The sequence below is a fragment of the Canis lupus genome, chromosome 32 (genome assembly GCF_048164855.1).
Source record: "Canis lupus baileyi chromosome 32, mCanLup2.hap1, whole genome shotgun sequence".
NCBI lineage: Eukaryota > Metazoa > Chordata > Mammalia > Carnivora > Canidae > Canis > Canis lupus.
In genome coordinates, this window is record NC_132869.1 from 38,576,635 (window position 1) to 38,602,695 (window position 26,061).

At 41.6% G+C, this 26,061-nt stretch overlaps 1 protein-coding gene and 1 long non-coding RNA gene across 4 annotated transcripts in view; one reads left to right on the forward strand and one right to left on the reverse strand.

The window, feature by feature from the left end:
* The window catches only part of THSD4 (thrombospondin type 1 domain containing 4), a 568,727-nt gene that overhangs the window by 351,961 nt on the left and 190,705 nt on the right, over positions 1–26,061 (forward strand). Inside the window, exon 1 of one of the 3 annotated variants that reach the window (XM_072809458.1) lies at positions 14,389–15,047. The exons of the other annotated variants lie outside the window; for them this stretch is intronic. Coding sequence (XP_072665559.1) covers positions 14,976–15,047 — 72 coding nt within the window. The 5' untranslated portion in view covers positions 14,389–14,975. Of the gene's footprint in view, positions 1–14,388; positions 15,048–26,061 lie in introns of those variants that run through there. 3 annotated transcript variants of the gene reach the window in all.
* On the reverse strand, positions 4,092–18,053 carry LOC140623231 (uncharacterized). Its single transcript, XR_012022892.1, has 5 exons — positions 17,159–18,053; positions 14,792–15,036; positions 10,713–10,768; positions 8,169–8,327; positions 4,092–7,292 (listed from the first exon to the last, which is right to left on the reverse strand). It is a non-coding gene; the product is annotated as an uncharacterized lncRNA (long non-coding RNA).

Sequence of the window (26,061 nt, forward strand, 5' to 3'; positions counted from 1 at the left end):
CGAATCATATGACAATTGTGGGAAGCGGTTGGAACTTCCTGACGCTTTTTCATAATAATTGTTTGCCTTCAAGGCCTTCGAATGTGCAGCCAAAAATTGGAGTGTGTGAACGTGTGCTGTGGACACACACAAAAAAAGGTTACAAACCACTGATCTGTTCCCAAGAACATTGGTTAGGCTCAGATACACACACACACACACACACACACACACGCACGCTTGAGTTTGCACTTACAATTCTACTTTTGGATTTTCTTCAGATATTACTACTTCTCTTCATTGAGATCATTCAGATTTTGTTGATTTGCACCCATGCTTTTGTTTATATTTCAATACTTTGCCTAATATATCCTACATGTGAGCCTAGGAAAATTGCTTTCAGAAAGACTCAAGAAGGCCAACGCCTCTTGCTCCCAGGCAAATACCCAACTTTCCAAAGTGGAAACCACAAAAGTTGAAAGTGGAGGACAGCTAACTCCTTCATCCTTCCACCTCTGCCATTGTCAAGGTCAGTGATAAGGATTAGGGGCAAGTGCCCTGGCCCATATGTTGTGGCTATTTCTGTGGTACATGGGGCTCCTTAACGCTGAGAGTGGTGGCCTGAGGACATGGAAATGCCATGAAGGGCATTGTCAGGAACTCCTCACGGTGTCACCTGTGAGCTCTTGGCTCCAAGGGCACATGTTGGAAAGTACACAGACTAAGATGGCACCTCGAATGGGTCCATCTCTTTCACTGCTGCAACTTTGGGAGAGTTGCCTATTCTGTGAAAATCGGCCTTCTCAGTGTGGAAGATGGAAATAAAATTCCTACCTCCATGGTTATTAAAATTAAATAAGATAATGTCTGTCAAGTGCCAGCTAGAACAGCCACTTGATAAATGTTCATTTCCTCGCATCTCTTTACCCCATAATATGAGCAATAACTCTCTCACTGGGCTGCAGCATCTGCTTCTGGAACTGGAATATCTACACATCAACTGGATGGGAATGATGAGACACACTTCTTTAGCATATTCATCAGAATTCTTGCCTGGCCTGAGATGAAGCAGGGGCAGGGAGCATATGTGGATAGAAAGCAGATACTCAGGCCTCCTAGATAGCAGGGAGTCAGTCTGGGCAATCCAGAGTCACCTTACTTTAAACATATATCACACTTTTTTATAATCCAGGTAATGGTGATGAACTCTTCCCTTCGGAAGAGCCTGACTAGACCATTGCGTCCTTTGCCAAACCAATGACTCATTTTGTCTGAGCCCACAGCTGGGTCATATTTCCCCGCCTCCTTGTAGTTGAATGTGGCCAATGGAAGGTGGCCAGGCCTGGCGAGCCTCCACTATCTCCCCTCTCCATCTGCCAGATGGATGTCAGTGTCCAGGGACCCTGGAAACTGCGCTGAAGTAGGCATAGCCTCTGACAGCCTGAGTCCATAAGTGGCCGTGTGGAGCAGAGCACCACCTGCTTCACCATCTGGACTTCACCCAAACAAGAAAGGAACTGTCTGTGTACTAAGCCATTAAAACCTCAAGGTTTATCTGTCACAACAGCCAGCATTATTTTAACTAGTAATCTTCATGAAACGAGGTAAATTTTTAAAACCTTCCTTTCTGATGACCTTTGACATTCTTCTGAACATGAGCGCACCATTTTGTATTTTGTTACTGGGGGGAGAACAAATTTCATAATTGCTTAAAAACTACCTACCTGGTCTATCCATTCAAAATAGGCTGTGTATATTGATCATATGAACTATGGAACAAAGTTCTCCATCAACAAGAAGTCTATTCGATTTTTTTTGCCTAATGGTTTCAGCTGCCAAAGTTAGTGATTAGCTGCGTTTATTCTGTTTTAAATTAGATTAAACACTCCTGATGCCAGGTGCTGGGCTGGGAGGGGGAACTCAATAAAGACAAAAGAAATAAAGATAATTATGTTTTCTAAATTATTAGAAATTCGGAAATGAGAAAACTAAAATTTTTCTAAAGCGTCCTATATACATCCGTGTTTTCTTAAACCAAATATACTGAAAATAGTTTTACTTTTCCCAGTCTTCAGCTTCATCAATCATAAAATGAGGGGATATGTAATCCACAGGATTTGAGGATTAAATGAGGATCATGTCTACCTCCCAGCCTAACGCCTGGCACAATAAATATTAAATAATACGCACACTAACTATTGAAACCGTGACCTCTTTCTTAATGATTTGGTTTATTGGATTTTGCTTTGGAATTACGCTTAGGAACGTGAATTTTCACACTCAGAGACTTGTAAAGTAGCCCCTTGGCCGCTTACCCCAACACCAGTTGGAACTACAGGGCAGTGCTCTGAGTTGTGCTATCTACTTTTACGGTTTCTACTGACTTCTTGCTGCGTTTTACTGACTACACCTACAAGTTGTCTTCAAAATCTTTTTTCTATGGGGAGGAGAAAATAAAACACCCCTTGTAGAAATTACTGCTCAGAAATGAATCAGCTCGGTCTGCAAGCTAGGGAATGCTCTGGCAGGGCAGGTTGCAAGCCATCAGAACGGCTCTTTCAGTGGCTCGGGGGCCCATTGGAGCCCATGCCAAGATCACTGCTGTTCTAGCACTCTGAGGCTGACAGAAGTCATGACTCCCAGCCACAGTACGGCCTTGCGGCTCTGCCTGCCAGCGCAGCTCCTGTGCTGGGAGGAGGGAGAGAGGAAAGAGAGGGAAAAGATAACGGGGGCGGTGGGGGGGACCCGAAGGAGGAAGGGAGACCCAGGGTAAGAGGTAACCTGGGTGGCTCTTCACTGAGGTGGCCAGCCAGGTGCTTCATGTTCACATCAAAGCTGGAGGGGCCCAGCCTTGGGGGCACCTGTTCTGATTTTCATTCTCACCCACCCTGTGTCAGCCTACCCACTCCCCTACACCTCTGCCCATGACAGCTGTTTGCCACTCACTGAAGTTATTTCCCAGGGTATTGTGTGAACCTGGCATCAGGTTATTTGGTTTTGTAATTCTTGGTTTACCACTGATGATGAATTGTTGTTCCCATTCCATTTTCATACTGTATTTGTGTATCTTCATTTGTGAGCTTGACTGTTCACGGGCTTTCTTGTTTTTATTGTTATATTCACCATTTCTTCCAAAGGAAAATAATTTTGGTTTTCTTACTGTATTTCCTTTTCTGCTGCTCATGGTAGAAAAAGGATAACCCAATTTTCTTAAGCATAACTAAAATTTTAAGAAACAGAATGTGATAAATCACCCTGTTTAACCCAAAATAGAATTATATTAAGGATGTCATATTATGGCCTACTTCTTTTTTAATTCTGGTTAACATATAGTGTATTATTAGTTTCAGGTGTAGAATTTAGTGATTCATCAGTTGCATATAACACTTCAGGCTCATTACATCACATGCCCTCCTTAATGCCCATCACCCAGTTACCCCATCCCTCACCCGCTTCCCCTCCAGCAACCCTGTTTGTTTCCTAGAGTTAAGAGTCTCTTATGATTGGTCTCCCTTTCTGTTTTCATCTTACTTCTATATTTCCTTCCCTTCCCTTCTGTTCATTTGCTTCTTAAATTCCACATATGAATGAAATCATATGGTATTTTTCTTTCCATCCACATCATTGCAAATGGAAGATTTCATTCTTTTACTTTTTTAAAAGATTTTATTTATTTATTCATGAGAGACACACAGAAAGAGGCAGAGACACAGGCAGAGGGAGAAGCAGGCTCCCTGCGAGGAGCCTGATGTGAGACTCCATCCCGGGTCCCCTGGGATCATGACCTGAGCCAAAGACAGACACTCAACTGCTGAGCCACCAAGGTGTCCCAAGATTTCTTTCTTTTGATGGCTGAGTAATGACCTAGTTTTTATTTTTTTATTTAAAAAAATTTTAAGATTTTATTTATTTATTTGAGAGAGAGAGAGGGTGGGAGAGAGCGAGATAGAGAGCATGAGGAGGAGCAAAGGGAGCAGGACAAGCAGACTCCACACTGAGCATGGAGCCTGGACATGGGCCTCAATCTCACAACTCTGAGATCATGAACTGAGCTAAAACCAAGAGTCAGATGCTTAACCAATTGAGCCACCCAGTACCCAGGCACCCTGGCCTACTTTTTAAAAAGCAACTTTATTAAGAAATAATTTCACATATACCATTCACCCATTAAAAGTGTACAATACCATATTTTTAGTATATTCAGAGTTAATGCAGCCATTGCCACAATCTAATTTTCAGAGATTTTTCATCCCTCTAAAGAGAAATCCTGTACCCATTCATAGGCCCTCCCCAAACCTCATCACGCTTCTCGGACCTAGGAAACTACCATTCTACTCTCTGTCTCTATAAATTTGCATCTCCAGGACATTTCATTTATGTGGATAATAAGTGGTCTTTAGTAAGTAGTCTTTTGTGACCTTCTTTCACTGAGCATAATATTTTCAAGGGCCATCATTTCTCTTCATTGCCAAATAATATTCCATTGTATGGGTATACCACAATTTATTTACCCATGCATCATGTGATGGGCACTTCAGTTGTTTCCACTTTTTGGCTGTTACTAGTATTGCTGCTATGAACATCCATGTTCAAGTTCATGTGTAGGCCTATGTTTTTATTTTTCTTAGATCTATACATAGGATCAGAATCTCTGGGTCACGTGGTACTTAACATTAAACTTTATGTTGCAGGTGCCCAACCGTTGTCCACAGTGGCTGCCCCATTTTACATTACGACCAGTAGTGCTTGAGGATTCCAAGTTCTACATATTCTCACCAATATCTTTTATTATCTGTATTTTTGATTAGTGGATATGAAACGGTTTTATTGTGGTTTCGATTTTCATTTCCCTAACGACTAATGATGTCGAGCATCTTTTCATGTGCTTATTGGTCATTTATGTATCCTCTTTGGAGAAATGTGTATTCAAGTCCTTTGCCTATTTTTAACTGGATAATCTTTTTATTATTACTTTGTAAGAATTTTGTATATATTCTGGATACAAGTCCTTTAACAGACATGATTTGTGAATATTTTCTCCTATTTTGTGGGTTGTCTTTTCATTTTCTTGATGATATCACTAGCAGGATGGTAGTCTTCAATTTTGATGAAGTCCCATTTTTTTTCCCTTTGACGCTTGTGCTTTTGGTGTCATATCTAGGAAACCATCATGACCCAAGGTCATTAAATTACTCTGATGTTTTCTTCTAAGGATTTTATAGTTTTAGCTCCCACTTAGTTATCTGGGTCAGTAACCTAACACAAACTGATTTTCTTACAGCTCTGGAAGTCAAAAGTCTGAAATGGGTTTCACTAGGCTAAAATCAAAATGTCAATAAGGCTGCATTCCTTGTGGAGTCTGTAGGGAAGAATGCCTGCCTTCTTGTCTCTTCCATGTTCTAGAGCTGCCCACCTCTTTTGGCTCACAGCTCCCTTTCATCTTCCAAGCCAGCAATGGCACACTGAGTTCTTCTCATATCGAATCACTCCAACTTCCTCTTCTTTCTCACCCTTCCACATTTCAAGACCCTTGGGATTACACTGGACCCACCGAGTATCCTGATACTCTCCCTCTTTTAAAACCACCTAATTAGCCACCTTAATTCCCTCTGCTCTCTTAACTCCCCTTTGCCATGTAGCGTAATATATTCATCATTCTGCCTACCACAATCTGTGATCCATTTTGAATTAATTTTTGTGCCTGATGTTAGGTGAGGGTCCAACTTCATTATTTTGCATGTGGGTATCCAGTTATCCCAGCACCATTTGCTGAAAAGATTCTCCTTCCATTTTGTGGTATATTTCCTCTTAAAACAATATAATATTAAAATGTGTCCATATCCACTAATATATGACATGGTCATTTTAAATGATTGGATAAAATTTCACTTTTTGAATATACCATTGTGTATTTACAGTGCTTCCAGCCTTTCACTATTAAAATAATCTTTATCTGACATATGGGTTTTTTTTTAAATATATGATGGGCATAAACCCTTTTCCATTATATGTATTGTAAATTGTCATTGAAATTATTCACTTCTTTCCATCATCTTCCTATTCATCCGGCCCACAGCCTTACTCTTATACCTGGTCTCCCAGCTTCCAATCTTGCCCCTCTTCACTCATTTCTCCGTGACAGAGTGACCTTTCAAATTGCAAATCTAATCATGTATCTGCTGCCTCTTGTCCTTCAAATTGATTCTCAATAAGAAAAGGACAAAACTCTTTGTCACGGCCCCCTCTTGGCCTTCAGCCTAATCCTGTGGGGTGCCCCCACTTGCTTACTCTCTCCACCCACACGCACCTGCTTCTGCTCAGGTCCTCATGAAAGCCATTTGCTGCTATTGCAATTGGTTTTATTGTGAGTTTGCTTTGCATCAAAAAATGGAATAGGATTTTTTGAGACTTTTCCTACCTACTCCATTTTTTCCCACTTTTGCCTAATGAGGACAGGCCTCTAGCTCCCCACACATCTTTCCTCTTCAGCCCTTTTCTATGTTGCAATTTCAGATTTACATTTTGGATATCATTCATGTTGGCCTCCTGCACCTTCCAGTAAGGTCTATAAGGATAGGAATGAGGTACTAATATCTTAGCAAGTAAACAAGATCAATACATTTTCTACTGTGTCTTTGACTTTTAACTTCACTTACGCTATTTTTAATTTACATGATCCTAAAAATGTGTATAAATCCTTTCCTTTATGATTTCTTCACTTGCCATAGCCATGCTTAAACGTCCTTCCTGGCTCTGAGCATATAGAAATGTTGGCCCATTTTCTTGCATTGATTTTTATACTTCTATTGTTTGCATTAAAATCCTGAATATACCTGCCATTTATTTTTGACATATGCTATAAACCAGGAAAACACCTTTATTTGCTTGCCAAATGGTTAGCAGTATTCTCAGCCTTTGTCATCCTTTCCCTGCTGACTTGAAACAACTTGTTGGCTGTGCATTAAATCCTTTCCATGTTTGGTTTTGGAAATAATCTTTGTTTCCTGCTCTGGAAGTATTTGCCACTGTTTTAACTATTACAGCTCTAGACTGTGTTTTAATATCTAATAGTTGCATTTGCTAAGGAAACATGTTTTTATAAAATAATATTTTTAAGTTATACAATTTGAATTAAGGGTTACTAGACAGAGAACTGCTGCTTGGAGCAGTCTCAAACTTTAGTGGCAATCTGTAGGGCTTTTTACAGCACAGATCCAGGCCCCTGCAGCTGCTACCAATTCGGTAAGTATTTGCACTTCTCATAAGTTCTTTGATGATACTGATCCCGGGACCTCGAGATTTGAGAACTTCTGCTGTGGAGTGAAGACATGAAATAAAAAATACGGTCAACATGAGAATGGTCCTGATGCCTTCTCTGAATTAACTCCCCAGTGTGCTCTCAGACTTCAGATGAGCCTGCCCTGGGGGCTTTTTGTGAGCACCTCGCTGACAGTCTCTGGCCCAGTTCCTGGCACTACTTCAAAGCCGATGCAGGGAACATAGCCCTCCTTTCAGCGACCCAGAGGGTGCTCAGCCTAAATGCACAGCTGCCCTGTTGGTGACAGGTGCCTATGCAGCCAGGCTTTGGCCCCTTGCAGGGAGAAACCAGAGAAAGGACAAGATGCGGTGCCTCCCTTTGCTGTAGGCTTTCATGACTTTCCTGATGTTCAAGGGCAGTGAGACCAGAAACTCCTCTTGGCTTTCCTCATTTCCCACTCCCTTGGCTAGTTAATGGCTCCTTGGTCCACACAAAGGGGAGAGTTCATTACTAACACCTGCTCCTGCTCCCAGACCCATAGGTAACTTCTTGACAGAGACTTTTCCCACCTATTCCACACAATGTAAGCATATTTATGGAAATAAAGATAGTTTTAACAGCTTCACCATATACCTCTGTGGAAAGTCTGTGGAGGGGCCTGCATCTCACTTCTTCCTCCATAAAAAGCCAGACATTTTTTTAAGGGAAATAAAATAGCCTTAGAGGTGCCATTTGCTATGGGTTTACTCTTTTGTTGTTGTTATTAAGACGGAAGCACATGATTATACTTTACCTGAAATGTGTGGCTTTAGGAAAACATTTGTTTCCTGCTTTTTTGATACTTAGGTGTCCTCCATTCACTTATATTCTCCCTATCTAGGTCACCCAAAAGTTAGGTTGGAAATTATCTGTGTTTCCTTGAGGGATATACCTTCTGAGAATTTCTCCTTTTCATTTTCCTCTCTGATGCGTTTCTAAGACGCACCATCGGAAGGCCTCCTGTCACAAGCTGAGGAGAGTTTCCCATTGGACCGTCCTTTGTATCCATTCCCTATTCAGCAGACTGAATAAGGCTGGCTGTGTGCAGCGTCTAGGGAACACAAAAAGACACATCTCCTGTCATCAAGGCCTTGCTCTGTTGAGGAAGGCAGATACATTAGATAACAATTACGTGCATTAGGACAAATATAGTGTTGAAGGTTATCAGAAGATGCTAGAGGACAAAGGCCAGGGGCGCTGCCCTCAGCTTGGCAGGGAGCCCAGCAAAGCAGAACTCCCAGAAAAGGTGACATTTGAGCAGATCATTGGGGGAGGGGGATTTGTGCATTTACTTATTTATATCATTATCTGTGATTATTACAGTTACTTCATTTTTATTTACTTTTGGACTAGGAGTTCATTCACAAGTTTGACAATTCAGTAAGTGTGAAAAGGTTATAGAAATGCTATCCAAGAGAAGATACGATGTAGTTTAAAAATCTTCCTAGTAGCCACATTTTTAGAAGTAAAACAAATAAAATTAATTTTAATACTATATTTTACCTAATCCAATATATATAAAATTGTCTTTTCATCATCTAATCAGGCAAAAACTAATAATGAGATAATTGACATTCTTCTTTTGCACCGTCTTTGAATGGGTACAAAGTATATTTTACGTGTAACACATCACAATTGTTGTCAATTGTTGTCACACCGACATCTCGGTGGCTCAGTTGGTTAAGCAGCTGCCTTTGGCTCAAGTTATGATCTCAGGGTCCTGGCATCAAGCCCTGAGGCAGGCTCCCTGTCTGCTTCTCCCTCTCCCCCTGCCACTCCCCCAGCTTGTGCTCTCTTTCCCTCCCACTCTGTCTCTTAAATAAATAAGTAAATTCTTTATAAAAAAATATAATATGTCACAATTTGGAACAGCCACATTTCAAGTGCTGGATAGTCACACGTGACTAAATGACTATATTGTAACCAGTTTCCCTCCCATTTCTGCCCTGAAGCTGCTGACTTCCCCTCCCTGGAAGCAGCTAATTTTTGCTAGTCCCTAGTGTGTTCTTCCACAGAGAATAGATATGTGTATGAGCAATTGTAAACATACATGTGCAAATAATAGGACAATAATCACATCATTGTGCATCCTACTTTTCTTGCTTAATAATTGATCATGGAGATGCTTCATATCATTACCTAGGAAGCAAACTCATTTTTTTTCTTTCTTTCTTTAGTTATTTTATTGCTACAGAGTAGCCAATCTTATGGACGTCGCAAATTACTCATTCAGTCTTTACTGATGAACATTTAAGTGGTTTCCAGTATTTGGAGCTTACAAACAATTTGAGCTGAGTTTTCAAGGAGACAAAGAGTGATGGAGCTAACCCAGTGAGGATGGGGAATGACATTCTAGAGAAAGGGGCAAGCATGAAGCACAAAGACCCAGGGCACAAGGCCACGTGGCAGTTAAGGAAAATTTCTCTTATGTCGAAATGTCTGGAGAGTGGAGTGTGGGTGAACAGAAGAGAGGGTATGGAGACTGGAAGGGCAGGAAGAGACCAAGTTGCAAGCAGTCTTGTAAGTGTCATATTAAGGAGCTTGGATTTCTTCCTTGAGCCATCAAAAGATTTTAAGAAGCAGGGAAGAATAAATAAATGATTGAATTAATAAATAATGTTGGGAGGAGGAACAAATCTTCCAAAATGATGAATTCTGATTAATAGATCTGTAGAAGGCATGAGGGAAACATAAAATCACCATGCAAAACATTACAATAATAATAGCTGCAGGTAAGAGCTACTGATGAATACTTTATTTTTTTTTAAGATTTTGTTTATTTGAAAGCTATAGAGCACCAAAGCCAGGGGGAGGGGCAGAGTAAGAAGGAGAAGCTCCCTGCTAAACAGGGAGCCCAATGCCAGGCTCCATCCCGGGACCCCAAGATCATGAGCTGAGCTGATGAGGCAGATGTTTAACCGACTGAGCCACCCAAGTGCCCCTACTGATGAATATTTAAATTGGTGGGCAAAACTTCAAGAAATGGGATATTTGCATAGCCTCACAGTTTATCTCTCCCAAAATATATATTAATTATTGTGATGGTTTTAACATCTGTCCAAATGTGCTTTGATACTGCCCTCTAGGAAGTAGAGTTTAATTCCACTGGACTTAGTGACTCACTTCTAATGAATAGGGTATAGAAAAGGAAAAATAATAACTTCACAGTGAGTAACCCTGGCAGACACTGGGGTGATGTTAACCCAGTGATCAAGGTTAACATCACCGTAATATCATGTTCATATAGGGGACCCCTGACAATACGATGAGAAGGGTACTTCATCTGTACAGTATTCTTCCCCCCCCAAACCCATAACTTCAGTCTAATCATGAGAAAACACCAAGTAAAACCAAACTGAGGGACATTCCACGAAATTCCTGACCAGCTCTTCAAAAGTATCAAGGTCATAAAGAACAAAGGGTGAAAAACTGTTACCTCCTAGACTAAGGAGACATGTTGACTCAATGCAGCGTGGCATCCTGGATTGGGTCCTGCAACAGAAAAAGGACATTTGGGGGAAAACTGGGAAAATATGAGTAAAGCCCTTATGTTAGTTAATATTGGACCAGTGTTAGTGTCCTAGTCTGCATAAATGTACCATAGCTATCTAAGATGTTAACATTCATTAGGAGCCGGGTGAAGATAAACCATGACATTTTGGGCCTTCTTTGCAACTACTCTAATAATAAATATAAAATTATTTCAAAATAAAAAGTTTAAAAAAAATCAGAGGAGTGACCTGATTAGATTCACATTTCAGAAGAATGCCAGTGGTTGCAGGGAGGAAGAAGGCTGCAAGGGGAAAGACCAGAGCAACAGCTTACGAGGTTGTGTGACAGGGACACCTGGGGCTCAGTGGTTGAGTGTCTGCCTTTGGCTCAGGGCATGATCCCGGGTCCAGGGATGGAGCCCCACATCAGGCTCCCCACAGGGAGCCTGCTTCTCCCTCTGCCTGTGTCTCTGCCTCTCTCCCTGTGACTCTCATGAATAAATAATTAAAATCTTTTTTAAAAAGAAAAAGAACAGGGTCGTGCTACAAAAAGTCAAGAACAGATGATGGAGGCCTGGATGGGGAGCAGGGGCAACAGGAGTCTGAGGCCATGGGCAGGTTGGAGAAATCTCTAGATGAAAACTCAATCAGACCAGGTGATGGCTTAGATAAGCAAGTGAGGCAGTAGGGGGGCTCAAGATAACACACAGTTTGCAACCTCTGGGAATTAGATGGGTAATGATGTCATTCACTGAGATGGAGATAACAGGAAGATCATGTGTCAAGGAAACAGTTTAGTCTTAGACTTGTTGAATTTGGAGTACATTTGAGAGATCAAGTATGCATTAGGCCACTGGATATATGGGCTGGCGGTTGGGGAGGGGAGACCTGACTGTAGACTGCTGTGGGGACCCATTGGCATGTAAAGAGCCATGGCCTTTCATTTAGGCCAGTGAGAGGGTGACGTGACCCAAGGAGAGGAGAGGGCATAGAGTACAACCATTTAGGGGATAGGCCCAGGAGGTAGCAAGGGGACTGGAGCATGTCCAGAGAAGTGGTGACAGCACAATGTAGTCATTAAGAGCTAGGTCCTAGAAGCAGGCTGCCAGGGCCAGAATATTGGCTCTGCCACCTACCTGTTGTGTGACATAGAACAAGCTATTTAATCTAATAAGGCTGTTGTCAGGATTATGTGACATACGGTATGTAAAGTTCCTAGAATAATGCTGGGCTCTTGGTGTTCAAAGAATGTTGGCTAATTGGAGGCAAAGGAAAGAGAGAGAGTGGTGGCCTGGAAGCGAAGGAAAGAGAGTGGTTCAAAAAGGAGCACATGTACTTCATACCGCTTAAGATGGCTATTAGCAAAAAAGTGGAAAATTATAAGCATTAGAAAGGATATAGAGAAATTGGAACTTTCATGCACTGCTGGTGGGAATGTAATATGACACACCCATTGTGGGAAACAGCTGGGTGTTCCTCAAAGAGGCAAACATAGAATTACCATATGATACAGCAATTCCCCTCCTTGGTATATGCCCCCAAAGAACGAAAGGCAGGGACTCACACAGGTCCTTGCACACCCATGTTCATAGCAGCATTATTCGCAAGAGCCAAAAAGTGGAACCACTCCATGTGTTCATCAAGAAATGAATGGATAAACAAAATGTAGTAAACACACACAATGGAATATTACTCAGCCTGGAAGAGGGGAAGTACTGACATGAATGAACCCTGAAAACATTATGCTAAGTGGAATGAGTCAGACAGTAAAGGACAGATATTGTACGATAAGGAACGTAGAGTAAGCAAATGCATAGAGATGGAAAGTCGCAGAGAGAGGACCAGTGGTTGAGGGCAGGGAGAAGCGGGTAGTTAATGCTTAATGAATGCAGAGTTTCTGCTTGAGATGATGGAAGAGATCTGGAAATGAGTGGTGGTGATGGTTGTATAACTCTGGATGTACTTAATGTCACTTAAAAATTTTGAAGCTGGTAAAATTTTATGATGTGCGTATTTTACCATAATATTAAAAAATCGAGGATGTGGTTAATGCTGCCGAGAAGTCAAACAAGATAAGCCCCTCGAGTTGGCCTCTGCATTTTATGACATAGGGGTCATCAGAGACATTTCAGAGCCCTTATAGGAGAGCAGAGGTCAAAAGTCAGATTGCAGTGGGTTGAAGGACGATTGGGAAGTTGTCTATACCAGGGGCTGGCAAACCACAGCCCGATCTGGCCTGCTGCCTATTTCTGTAAATAAAGGTCTTTTGAAACACAGACCCACTTTAGGGTATGTTTTGCCTCTGGTGGCTTGTGTGCAACAACAGCAGGGTTGAATAGTTGCCGCAGAAACCATTGGGTCTGCAAGACCAAAGATATTTACTTTCTGACCCTTTACAGAGAAAGTTTCCAAACTCTGGACCGGACAAGACCTCCTGGTATTTCGAGAACTTCGGCTTTCTTAGACAATGCCTGCATTTCTGGAGAGATGACAGGGTCCCTTTGGCCAGCTAGCGGGGTAGACCCAAGGCTAAACAGTAATAATAATAATAATGAACAAGGAGGAGGTAGTAGCGGAGGAGGGGGAAGAGAAGAAACTGTCCTTCCTTTCTCTAACTGGAGATACTATCTCCAACTTGCTGTCTCTTCTAGCCTTGGAAAAAAGGATTTTAAGTCCCTTCACCCAACCCCACCCCCCAAAACACCCCACTAGTTAATTGTCACGTGACTGGTGATAATAAACATTCTGAGATGGTTACAAACTACAGTTGCTTTAAGGCTTCCTAATTAATTCAAGAAGAATGCCCACAACCTGAGGCTTTTCAAGTGTTTATTAATTTCCTCTCTGGAACTGAGTGTCGATTTTTATTTCAAATCAGAGAGAAAGCTGACTTCCTGTGTGTCAGGAACTATGCCAAGTTTTGTGCCGTGGTGACTTCCTTGACGGTCATCCAGACCATCAGATGGCCTTTCCCCATTTCACAGGTGGGGCAGCTGGGGCTCACTGGAGTTAAGTACCCTCCCCCAGACCCACAGAGAGTTAGTGGTAGACCTGGGGTTGGACGTCCCCCTGGTTCCAGGGCCCAGGCCATTCCACTGCATCATGCAGGCCTCCTCTCCTTGGCCTCAGAATGCTTTCCTGAGCCCATCCTAAGCAGAATCTAATACTTGGTGGGTTCTCCATCCATTGTATACAGTGAGCCCCGCTACTTCATATAAGAAGGGCCACTTAGGATACATCTCAAACAGACTGTAGGCTCTTGCAAGACCCACTCCCCAGCCTGCTCTTGTGCTCCCTATGTGCCTAAGCCCCACGTTGATGATCAACTGATTCTACCCAGAGGTATTTCTTGAAAACCACCCTGCTTTTCAGTGCACTGTGCCAGTGCCCTCTAAGACCTGGGCTTCACTTGCTCCCACCTTATCATCTATTTATACATCATCTGCAGGAATTCCTCGAGCTCCTGATCAGGCCCAGTGACCCAGGGAGGCAGTGGGAGGGGGACAGAGTGGCTCCTTCAGTTCCCATCCACTCATGCCTGTATGGTCAGTGCATAAACACAGCACCCTTGTGACTTCTTTCCCCTTTGAGGCTGTGCTCCATAACACAGCCTCTGACTGCCTAGATTCCTACAGCCTTCAAGTCAGAACTCAAACGGGAACACAGAAGGCGGTATCTGACCCTCGACTGTCCCAGCGAGAAGACCATGGGTTGGCACCATACCCAGGCAGGCAGCTTGTCAGCAGCGGATCCTGGCCTGGGAAGGCCCCAGGTCTCCCAGCTCCCAGCCCCGAGCTCACCCTGCTGCGCTTCACTGCCTCCTGATGAAGCAGGGGTCTTCCCCTGCCTGCGGAGCGCTTTCCTTGGAGCCCTTTTCATGAATGAGACCAGATGCAGAACTCCACATTGATCATTTCTGTCCCTCCCCTTTCTGCTCTCTGTTGAAGGCAGCCCCCCAGCTCCCAGCTGGCTCCTGTCCCCTCCCCCAGCCGGGAGAAGTTATTACATGAAGAGATCAGCTTACCAGTTTTCTCCAGAGCAGAGGCTGAGCTCGGAGCTCCGGGTAGTACAGTGAGGGAGAGCAGAGGCAGCCAGCGCGGTGCCTAGCGGAACTCCGGGGCTGGAAGCCCGAGACACAAGTGCATCTGCTAGCTGTTAGCACTTGGCAGCGGCGTCCTCCTCTAGGGTAGTTCTAACTTGGGGTAATAATGTTTGTCAGCTACCTGATATTAGCATTGCTCCACGTTCAAACAGCAGTGTTAGCAAGACCTGGGGGAGAGGTAAGCCAAATAAAATATCTTGTCAGAAGTTGTATTTTTGTCAGCACTCTATTTCCTTCTCTATCTACCAGGAGGGATCAGGGACCGGGTTTTTATGGTGTGCAAAGAGGAATGCTTTATGTTGCGTTTTTAGGCTTGCTTTGCCTTTTCTTACAGAAAGACTTCTTTTCTTCCTGAAGAATCCCGTATTTTCTAAACTTTCAGTCTGGGGTTGTCTGTACAGTCGCCACCCTGGGGAGTGGGCATGGCCTTGGTGACAGATGCTGGAGCGTGCACGTTTCTCCTTCGGCCGTCGCAGGGGGAAAAAAAATGTGCATGTCAGATTCCGATAGGGACTGTTACCTTTTGAGAATTTTTCTTCAGGGTTGCAGAAGGGATATGCGTGCTAGAGGAAATGGCTTTTCTTTACCGCTTTTGCATCACAGTTTCCTCCCTTTCGCTTTGATGTGCTTGGAAAAAAATCTGTGTTTAACTTTGTATCATAGGTTTGGGGAGGGCTAGTGATACATGGCAGGGTGAGGAACATGCCCAGATCTATTAAGGCAGGGAGGCATGTTTAAGGCCTGCCAGGATGATTTATTCTTATGAGTTTAGCTCCTATGTTTGCTGGATACGTTTTTGAACATCATAGATGCACTGGGAGCCAGCCCTTGATGCAGGCAAAGAGATTGGAAAGGGTGGGGATACCCCGTGGCCTGGAGAGGTAAGCACTTAGGTGTATCCACCCTCACCTGCACAGGCTGCAACAAATTTGCCTTATCCGCTCCTTTTACTCGTTATTCTGATGAAAGATCTCCAAAGACTGATGCCAGAGTAATGAATGAAAAGGACAGTCTCTTTCCAGGAATCCATCTTCCTCTTTTCAAGCCAACTGAAAAGTCTATCTCCTCAAGAGGCCAGGGGCCACATCACGGCTTTGCCTTTTGTTAGCATTGTCAGGACGGAGCCAGCTCTGAGAGCTTAATGTAATGACTTTCCCTGCCCCGCAAGTGGAAGCAAGAGCGCTCCCAAAGCCGGGCTGCAGGGCTCGATGTGGGTTCAACCCAGGCATGTGGCTCAGAGGCGCGCAGCAACGGGTCATTTGTTTCAGGCTCTTAGCGCATTAGTTACCCGTGTCCCCCGCTCTGCAGATATTCTCCGGGCCTGTGGAGGGGGCCGGGGCGGGGGGGTCGGGGGCTTGAATGGGAACTGGAGGAACTGAATGGGTTTGTGATGCTGGAAGGCTGAAAGCAGACCATTGCCCTCTAGTTGTAGCCGGGGTTCGCAACTTGCCTGTTGATTTTTTACTGTGTGGAGTAATGACAAATGGGCCAGCCTAACTCAGCCTGGAGCACTTAAGCATGTGAGAGGAGAGCTCATATGGAAAATATTTCTATCACCGCTGCGTGCGCATATGGGATGGGGAGACCCCCGTGCAGAGCAAATTGCAGCGCTCCAGCAGCCCCTCAGTGGCGTGCCAATTACTCTTATTAACAGCAAGGCTAAGGGCAGGCTTCAGTTACCTGCGCACAGCTGGCTCCCGGGGAAGGCCACTCTGGAATGCGTGTGCCTCAAGCCTGGTGTCACATGCAGAGAGGCGAGTGGCCCTGTTTCTCTTTACAATCAGCAAAGCGGATGAAAAATGAAAGGCAACTACACCGGCTCACCAGGTCTTGATGCGGTTCAGCCAGCACTCGGCTCTCAGGAGAGGAAGGCACCACTCCTGTCCTCTGGGTTCAAGTGTGAGTGCTAAGTAGCCAGAAAACGCCAGCAGAGGGGACGAGATGCCCGCTCTCCTGCTCCTTTGTTCTGCTCTGCTACCCTAAGTACAGACCCTCGTGTGCCTTACCCTCTTTTCTTGCTTTCCTGCGTCTGAGTGTGCGAGTGTGTGCACATGTGCGTGCACACGTCACCGCAGAGCCTTGGCCCCACGACGACTGCACTCCTAGGAAATTGTACAATTAGGATTCCTTTCCCCTGGCTGGAAATGAAATGATGAGGAAGGAACGTGAGTGTGCTAGTGGCTCCCCCTCCCTCCTTAAAAAGAATGTAGTTTATATAGAGCTTTGAAGAATGTGGCATTTATTTACAAGAACCTCTTTTTTTATAGCCCTGTTACTTGCAAAACTCACCCATAAACATGTGGCGTCGTCCCCAAGTCACCAAGATTTTCTTTTTCGCTGCCAGCCGGTTTCCTTGCAGGTTTTAATTATCTTCCCTTTGGATGTTCATAAAAACACACGGGAAAGAGGGGGGAAGAGAGCGTTGTGCACCTCGCGTCGCTTAGCTAGCTGGCTGTGGCTCAGCAGGGGGCTGGAAGCCATGCAGCAAACTCTGTGGAAGCTCAGAGTCGGGTTTTCGAGGGTGTGAAGTCCTTCCAGATAAGCAGGGGCCGGCAGGTGGTGGGAGGAGGGGGTGTTATTCCAAGCACGCCTTATTTGGCGCCCTAGGCACCTGTAACTGTGAACCAAGGACAAACAGCTTGGGATGGCGTTGGTGCATGGGTTGGAGAGCAAACAAGTTGGCGTGGTGTCGGTGTACGGGTTTGAGAGCAAACATAGAGAAGGACTGTTCCTTCCTTGATTTTCCGGTTGCAGGAGCATTAGGTTCTCATGACCTCGTAAGAACATTGAGGTCACCAGAAAGCCTTTGGCCTTGTCAAAATTAGGAGAGCAGTGGTGTTCACTTGTGGAGATTGCATGCACCCCCTGAAGAATGTAAAGGACTGTAAAGTCAGGCTGGACTTCTGGTGCCTTCGCCAGTGCGTGAAACACGCCAGGATCCAGCTCCCCTGCAGTATGCAGCCCAATGGTCTGTGGGAGTGTAAGTGTGCACTTTCCTTCCCTGAATTTGGACTTACCTCCTAGGAGAAGACCGATGGGATACTGTTATGGGGGAGGGGGGGAGAGGCAGCTTAGAAACTGAAACAGTTCTAGAAGTGGATCAAAAAGATGTTTATCTTAATCTTGAAGCAATTTGGCAGAAACCTATCAAACTTAAATTAAAATTAAAAATAAATATGATAGGCACAGGGTGTCTTTTGTGACTGTACTAAAAAGCACTGGATCGTATCTTTTTTAAAAACACAGTTTATGGTATGTGAGTAGTATCTCAATTTTTGTTGCAACAAGCACTCAGTGTTGTATGGAAGTGTGGAATCACTGTATTGTATACCTGAAACTAATATTGCACTGTGTGTTGTGACTGGAATTTAAATGAAAACTTTAAAAAATCAATTTTTACGTCAAAAATACATAATAAATGGCTCTTCGACCCAACTTTTCCATTTCTGATACTTTATTCATGTACATGTATTCCCAATGTGCGAAGTGCCCTCTGAACTATTTTTCAGATTTAGATGTTGCAAAAACCTAAGTGTCCCTCGATGAGGGACACTAAGGAGGTGTTCAAAATGAATGATGTAGTTCTGCATGTGCTGATAGGAAATGACCACCAGGGTATGTTGTTAGGTAAGAGCAAGTTGCAGAATAACACGTATAAAATGCTACTCCCTGTGTAAAAGGCGTGAACGTACTTGTCCATCCTCTCTGGAAGGATATATGGGAAAGGGTAGGGAAGGGGGTGGCAGGGAGTGGAGGGCAGTTGAGAGACTTCCATTGCACCATACACCTGTGTACCTTTCAAATTGTGTACAGTAAGTCTTAGCTGGTGAAAAATAAAAAATAATAATAATAAAATACACAATCTAATAAAAAAAATCTCTTAGTAGTGCATATAATCTGTGATGTAATGGAGAACACCCCCAGCGAAGCTCCTAGTGCACGTTGAGGTGAAGTGATTCCTTTATCAACTTGTGTGCACTTCACTAGAGTGCTGTGTGGCAAAGAGATTCCTTAAAGGCTAGGATGATGTTCTTCAGTTGGTTCATTCATTCATTTAACACCTACTTACAACCCCTGTGTTTTTTTTTATTTAAAAAAAAACGAGGATAATAATAGTAGCTACTTTAAGAGGTGGTCAGAAGGATCAAATGTGATAGTATGTGTAGAGCTCCTAGCTCGGTGTGTCGGGCACATACTAAACAGCGCTTACTGGCTCCTACCATGGTTACTATTGCAGATGCTGCCAAGGTGTGCCACCTAGGTGCTCGGGAAAGGAAGGTGAAAAGAGAAGGTCTTGCCTCTGATGCGTTTACAATTTAAAAAGGGCACGGGGTGCAAACAGTTCATGATCGTACAGTAAGAAATTCTCTCTAATTGCAAGAGCAGAGGCAGAGGGGCAAAGAAGCAATGAAATCTGCGTAACAAAGTGAAGAGAAACTCCACGAACAGTGTCATATTTGAACTGAGACTTGAAGGGTTGTGTATCAGGGGTCTTCAAGATAATCCCTGGGTTCAGTGATTCATAGTGATTCAGCTGAGAACCCAGCATATAGTTGCACCCACAGCCGTGATTTATTATAGCAAGAGGATACAGAGCAAGGTGCATGGGGGAAGTCTGGGGGAAAGCAGGTGCAACATTCCAAGGGTCCTCTCCGTGGAGTCATGCAGGGCACACTTGATTCCCCTAGGGATGAGTTGTAACAACACGTGTGAAATGTTGTCAACCAGGGACGCTTGTTAGAGACTCAGCACCTACTGTTTTTATTGGGGGCTGGCCACCTGGGCACCCTCTGCCTGCCGTGGACCAGCTCTACAGATTCCCAGAAGGTGAGCAGGGTGTTCAGCATAAACCTATTGTTAGTACGGTGTAGGCCCAGTGAGCCACGTTACCAGTTCTGAGGCTGGTGGGAAACCTCCCCAAATCCATTCCCAGACACCAGTCAATGGCCAACCTCGTTAGCAGGTCTTTTTAAAGGAGAGCACTCAGGTCTGCTGTGTTAACTCTTTTCTTCACAGATGGGTAGGCATTTTAAGTGGAAAAAGAGGGAGGGAGGACATTCCAGACAGAGGGAACACATCTATAGAGCCCCAGAAATAAGAAAGAACATGACATATTCTGGAAACAATGCTTGGTGCAGATTACAGAAGCATACGTTGTGAGGGGATGTGGCAGGAGAGGTTTTGTCCCTAGATCCGTAGGGTTGGAATTTTCCTCTGTGCTTTTGAAAGTTCCAGAAATTACATATCTACAGTCTTAAGGTTAATTTTATCTTTTATGACATGCCACTTAGGTTACTGTTGTGGGACATTTTCATCGTCATATGTCATTGAAATTGTTTTTTAAGGATTAAGATAAATTAAATAATGAACGTGGAGTTGCTTTGTAAGCAGTGGCAGCCTTAAGCCAGCCATGATTTTAGTCTTTGGGGTGTTATTTGTGGCAAATAGAAATGAAGGATCAGTGTAATGCCCTTCATGACTGATTCTTTGTGCATAATTCTCAGTGGCTCAAACTTTCTTCTGCTTTCCGATATCTAAAATGAAAAACCAACTATGTGGAACTAATTCGATAATGCGAGACCTGAGTTTGAGCCTCGGGTCTACTATGTCCATGAATTGTTTTTCTTCTAAATTAGGAAAGCCATTGTTACAGAAACAAATTCAAGAGATGCAAAGAATAAAAAGTGAAAGGTTCCTCTTTACCCTCACTTGCTTCCCAATCCTTCCTCCCAGTACCACCCCCAGCCCCCCGCATTGTTAACAACTTGGCATTTGTTTTTCTGGAACCATTCCTACACATTTATGAGCACAATGGTGTGTGCATATGTGCATGCATGTATATGCCTACAACCGGCAAATAATGACAATTCTGCTTCTTTTCTGATACCTGGTACTTCTTGTTTTTACTTCTTGTCTTCCTCAATTGCTAAGACTTCCAGTGCACAGTGTTAAATCAGAGCAATGAAAGTGAACATTCTCATCCTCCAGACTTAAATGGGAAAGCTTCTAATATGTCATCACTAAGTGTGATGCCCGCCAGATGTTTTAGGTACATCAATTTTATCTACAATTTCTGAGTTTTTATCAGAATGTTCAGTTTGATCACTCAGTGGTTGCCTTCCCAAAGTGCTGATGTGGTATTCTCCTTTAATCTACTTAAAAAGCAAACTCCGTTAGTACATTTCTTAATGTTGGGCTCTCTTTGCATTCTTGGAACTATCTTATTCATGGTGATTTTTTCGTTAAATTCACTATCAGATTTGATTAATGAATATTTTATTTTGAATTTTGGGTTTTTGTAAATGAGTACTCTTTGTTCATGGCCCCTCTTTTACTGTGCTAGAAGAGGGGTCTTGCTAATTTTATAAAATAAATTCAAAGGCTTCTCATCTTTTTGTGTGTTTTGAAACAGTTTAAATAATGGAAGAATTAGCCCTTTCTTGAAGGTCTGTTGAACTCAGTCATGAAGCCAGCCTCTTTGTGAAGAGGTGGTTTTTGAGTACCTGTTTTACTTTCTCTTCTATGTCTAAAAGAAAAGTTTAATATTTAACATATATAGGAAAATATATGTAATATATAAGCAAGTTATGAAACAAAGTAATAAGGAAAGCACCTGTGAGCCTACCACCCAGCTAAAGAAATAAAACATGCCCAATACTGTATGCTAGTGCACAAGTTTGTCCTCTTTTCTCTCCCAGAGAGATGGTTGTCATTTCCTTGCCTTTTTTAAAAAATAATTTTATCACATATATATGTATCTCTAAAGAATATATTGTTTGATTTTATTTGGTTTTGATTTGTATAAACATAGTATCTTGTTTTCCTTTATCTAACTTGATTGTTTATTCAACACAAGGATGCATATGGCATTCATTCATTTTTACTGCTATGTAGCATTCTCTGTGATAAACTGTCTTTTCTCCTGTTGATAGATATTTGGGTTCTTCATAGGTTGGCTTGTTTTTTCTTATAAACGATGCTGCTGTGAGCCATTTGGAACATGTCTATTCCCATGTATGTGCAAAGATTCCTTTAGGGTGTATACCTAGGGTTTGAATTAGTGGGTCACAGAGTATGTATTTATTTAATTCCACAGGATAATGTGATTTCTAAAGTGCTTATATCAGATTTCACTTCCACTAGCCCTGATAAAGTGTTCTCAATTACCTACCTCCTTGTCAATAGTTAGCATCATCGCAGATTAGTTTTTGTTGATACATTTGATATAACATATTATTAATACGTGTTGGTTGACATCTCTCTGATTAGCAACCATTGCTGTCGTGTGATATTTATAAGTATGCAAACTATTCATGTTTCTTCTCCCCTGGGATGCCTGTTCATGTCTAGTTCCTGATTTTGGATGTGGTTCATCACTTTTTCACTACTGATTTAGTTCCATAATATAAATTTTGAATATGAACCCTTTGTTATTCCATGTATTATTTTCCGTTTTGTGCCTTGAATTTAAAATTTTGAAGTATCTATTGATAAACAGAAATCCTCAGTTTCAGTGTGTTTGAATTTAACAGTTACTTTATGTTAACATTTCCTACGTCTTACTTAAGAAATTACTGATCCCAAGCTTAAAGAGATATTATTCTATATTCATTTATAAAATTATTGAAGTCTGCTTTTCACGTTTATGTCTCTGATACACTTAGCACTGATTTTTTTTGCATGAATAATGTGTGGATAATGTGAATAATGGACCTAATTTCATTTTTTCCCTATACTGGTAGTCAATTGTTGCGAGACCATTTATTGAAATCTCTCTACTTAGTCTCATTCAGTATATTTATTGTTAGATGTTTTTTAGATATTTGCTCTTCTTTGTGAAATTTGGACTTTACCTTATCAGTTTCCCTTGAAAAATCCTTTAGGAGTTTTTATCAGAATTGTATTGAATCTATAGATTAGTGTGAGAGCGCTAACATTCCAATATTGAGCCTTTCAATCCATGAATATACTATAAGATTTATGTTTATTTAGATTTCCTTTGAAGCTTTCAGTGAAATTTTACACTTTTCTCTATAAAGGTCTTTCACATATTTAATATTAGAAATATTCCTAGCTATCTTGTTATCATTTGCTACTATAAATTGTTTATTTTTTAATTAAATTTTATTTTATTTAAACTCAATTAACATATAGTGTATTATTAGTTTCAGAGGTAGAGTTCAGTGATTCAACAGTTGTTTAGAACATCCAGTGCTCATTATATCACATGCCCATCACCCAGTTACCTCGTCCCCCCCTCCCCCCTCCCCTCTAGCAACCCTCAGTTTGTTTCCTATGATTAAGAGTCTCTTATGGTTTGTTTTCCTCTATTATTTCATCTTATTTTATTTTTCCTTCCCTTCCCCTATGATCCTCTGTTTTGTTTCCTAAATTACTCATATGAGTGAAACTATAATTGTCTTTCTCTGATTGACTTATTTCACTTAGCATAATACCCTCTAATTCCATCCACATCATTGCAAATGGTAAGATTTCATTTTTGACTGGTGAGAAATATTCCATGTGTACATATACCACATCTTCTTTATCTATTCAACTTTCAATGGATATCTGAGCTCTTTCCATAGTTTAGCTACTGTGTACACTATAGACAACAGGGTGCAGGTGCCCCTTCAGATCACTACGTTTGTATCTTTGGGGTAAATACCTAGTAATGCAATTCCTGGGCCGTAGGGTAGCTCTATTTTTAATTTTTTGAGGAACCTCCAATGTGTTTCCCAAAATATGTTTATATTTTTAAGTTAATTTTTTGTTTTGCTAATGCTTAGAAACACAAGTGATCTTATGTTCAAGCAATTTACTAAATTCACTTATTGATTTAAATCAATTCTCTGCAGGAACTTTTATGATTTCTAAGTTCATAATCATATATCATCTATGAATAATGACCATTTTGAGTTTTTCTGTTTTCTAGTTCTTATACCTCTTTAAAAAGAAAAAAAAAAAACAATTCTTGTTGCTCTGGTGAGGACCTTCAGAGGCAGTGTTATTTTGTTCCTGATTTAAATGGAATGCTTCTACCACTTTGCCATTAAAAAATGAAGTTAGCTTAAATTGAATTTAAATTTTTAAAAAAAGAAAGATGCTTTCTACAAAAACAAAATGAAGTTAGCTGAAAAAAATGAAGTTAGCTGTGAGTGTTTAGGTGTACATTTTATCATGTTAATGATGTTCTGTTTGTGGTCTGCTAAGAGGTTTGTTTCTTAATCATGAATAGGTATTGAATTTTATATAATGCATTGTCTCTGTATATTGAGAAGAACATATGATTTTCCTTCTATACTCTGTTAGTATGATAAGTTTCAGAAATAGATTATATAGTGTTAAACCATCCTTGCATTCCAGGGATAGATTCAACTTAGTTATGATATAATTCTGTTTTTATTGAGTAGATTATTAATAAACTTCTAATTATCTTTCTACTGTCTGTAGCACCTAGAGGTGTGTTTAGAGCTACCACAGATGTCCTTTCTTCTCTCCTCATTCCATTTTTTTAAAATATTTTATTTATTTATTCATGAGAGACACAGAGAGCGAGAGAGAGAGAAAGAAAGAGAGAGAGAGAAAGGCAGAGACACAGGCAGAGGGAGAAGCAGGCTCCATGCAGGGAGCCCGATGAGGGACTCGATCCTGGGACTGTAGGACCATTCCCTGGGCTGAAGGCAGGCACTAAACTGCTGAGCCACCCAGGGATCCCCTTCTCATTCCATTTTATTGACCATTCTCACCAGAGGTCTATCAGTTTTATTAATCTTTATGAAAAGTCAACTTTTAGCTTTGTCGATCCTCTGCATTGAAGCTTTGCTTTCTATCCCATTCAGTTCTGGTCTTCTTTTTCCTTCTACTTTCTTTGGGTGGATTCATCTGATCTTCTTGTTTTTTTCTTTAACTTTATTAAATTTATAAATTTATGTATAGCTCATTGATTTTTCAGCCTTCAGTCTGTTGGAATATGAATATTAAAGATGATAGCTTTTTCTTGAAATACCATTTCTGCTGTATCCATTAAGTTTTGATATGTAGTTCTTTTGTTATTATTTGACTTTAAGTAGTTTTAAAAATTGTCATTATTATATTTTCTCTGACTCATCCTCTATTTAATTATACTTTCAGAAGTATGGCCCAAGTTCATTCTAACTCGATTGTATTATAATCAGAGAATGTGGTATCCATGAGGTTGACTTTCTGAAATTTATTGAAACCTACATTATGGCCTACCATATGGACAGTCTTTGTCAACATTCCAAGTGGGCTTAATTAGGAAAGATGTTCATTCCTGATAACTGGGTCCAGGAACTTTTTATATATGCATTGAATCAAGGCTGTAGATGGAGCTGTTCAGATCTTTTATATCTTTGCCTAACATTGGCCTGCTTCATCTACCAGTAACTGAGACAGATATGTTGAATCTCCCACCAACTGCTCTCTCGGCCTCTGGGAGAGATGGGGCATGACCCACCTCTCTGTTCTTTAGGCAGTCCTCTTCTAGACATTAATGACCACTCTGACTTGATGGCACCTCCTGCTCATTGTATCTGTGGTTTCTGAGTTTAGAATCTTTCCATCTCCGCAATAGTCTATTTTGGTGATTTCTTTTGCAGTGGTCTCTTGCCAACATAAACTTTCTAATATCCAGAAATTCCTCAAAAAATTTATCTGCTGATTGAATGCTTTCATGTTTTATAGTTGTTGCTGAAACATGTGGATCTTTTCTGCCATTTGAATGGTATTTTGGAAAAGAAAGAAAAACAAATGTCTCGGCTCAGTCTGCCATCTTTACCCTTTATAAGACACATTTTTATCCTTTCTTCTTTTCTTCCTTTTCCTTTTTCTCTCAACATATGTCTGTTGGGAGAAAAATCTTTCTGGACTTCAATTTCCTCATCTATGAAATGAAATAATATTCATCTCAATTCCATATGAGGAATATTGATAAGATAACATCAACCTAAGTGCTTTGCAGAACTGTTAAGATCTGTACAAATGCAAGGGATAACCTCAGCACTTTCCTTTCCTTTTGTGTAGCTAATGTTATTAAGCAGCTCAGCTACATTAGAAAAAAGTGATTAATTGTGATCAACAGATCATGAGAGGCTCAAACAAAATTTTATTTGACACTTTTTGAGAAGATTTGCTTGCAAGAAATTATTGGGTGCTTTAATAGAAAGTCA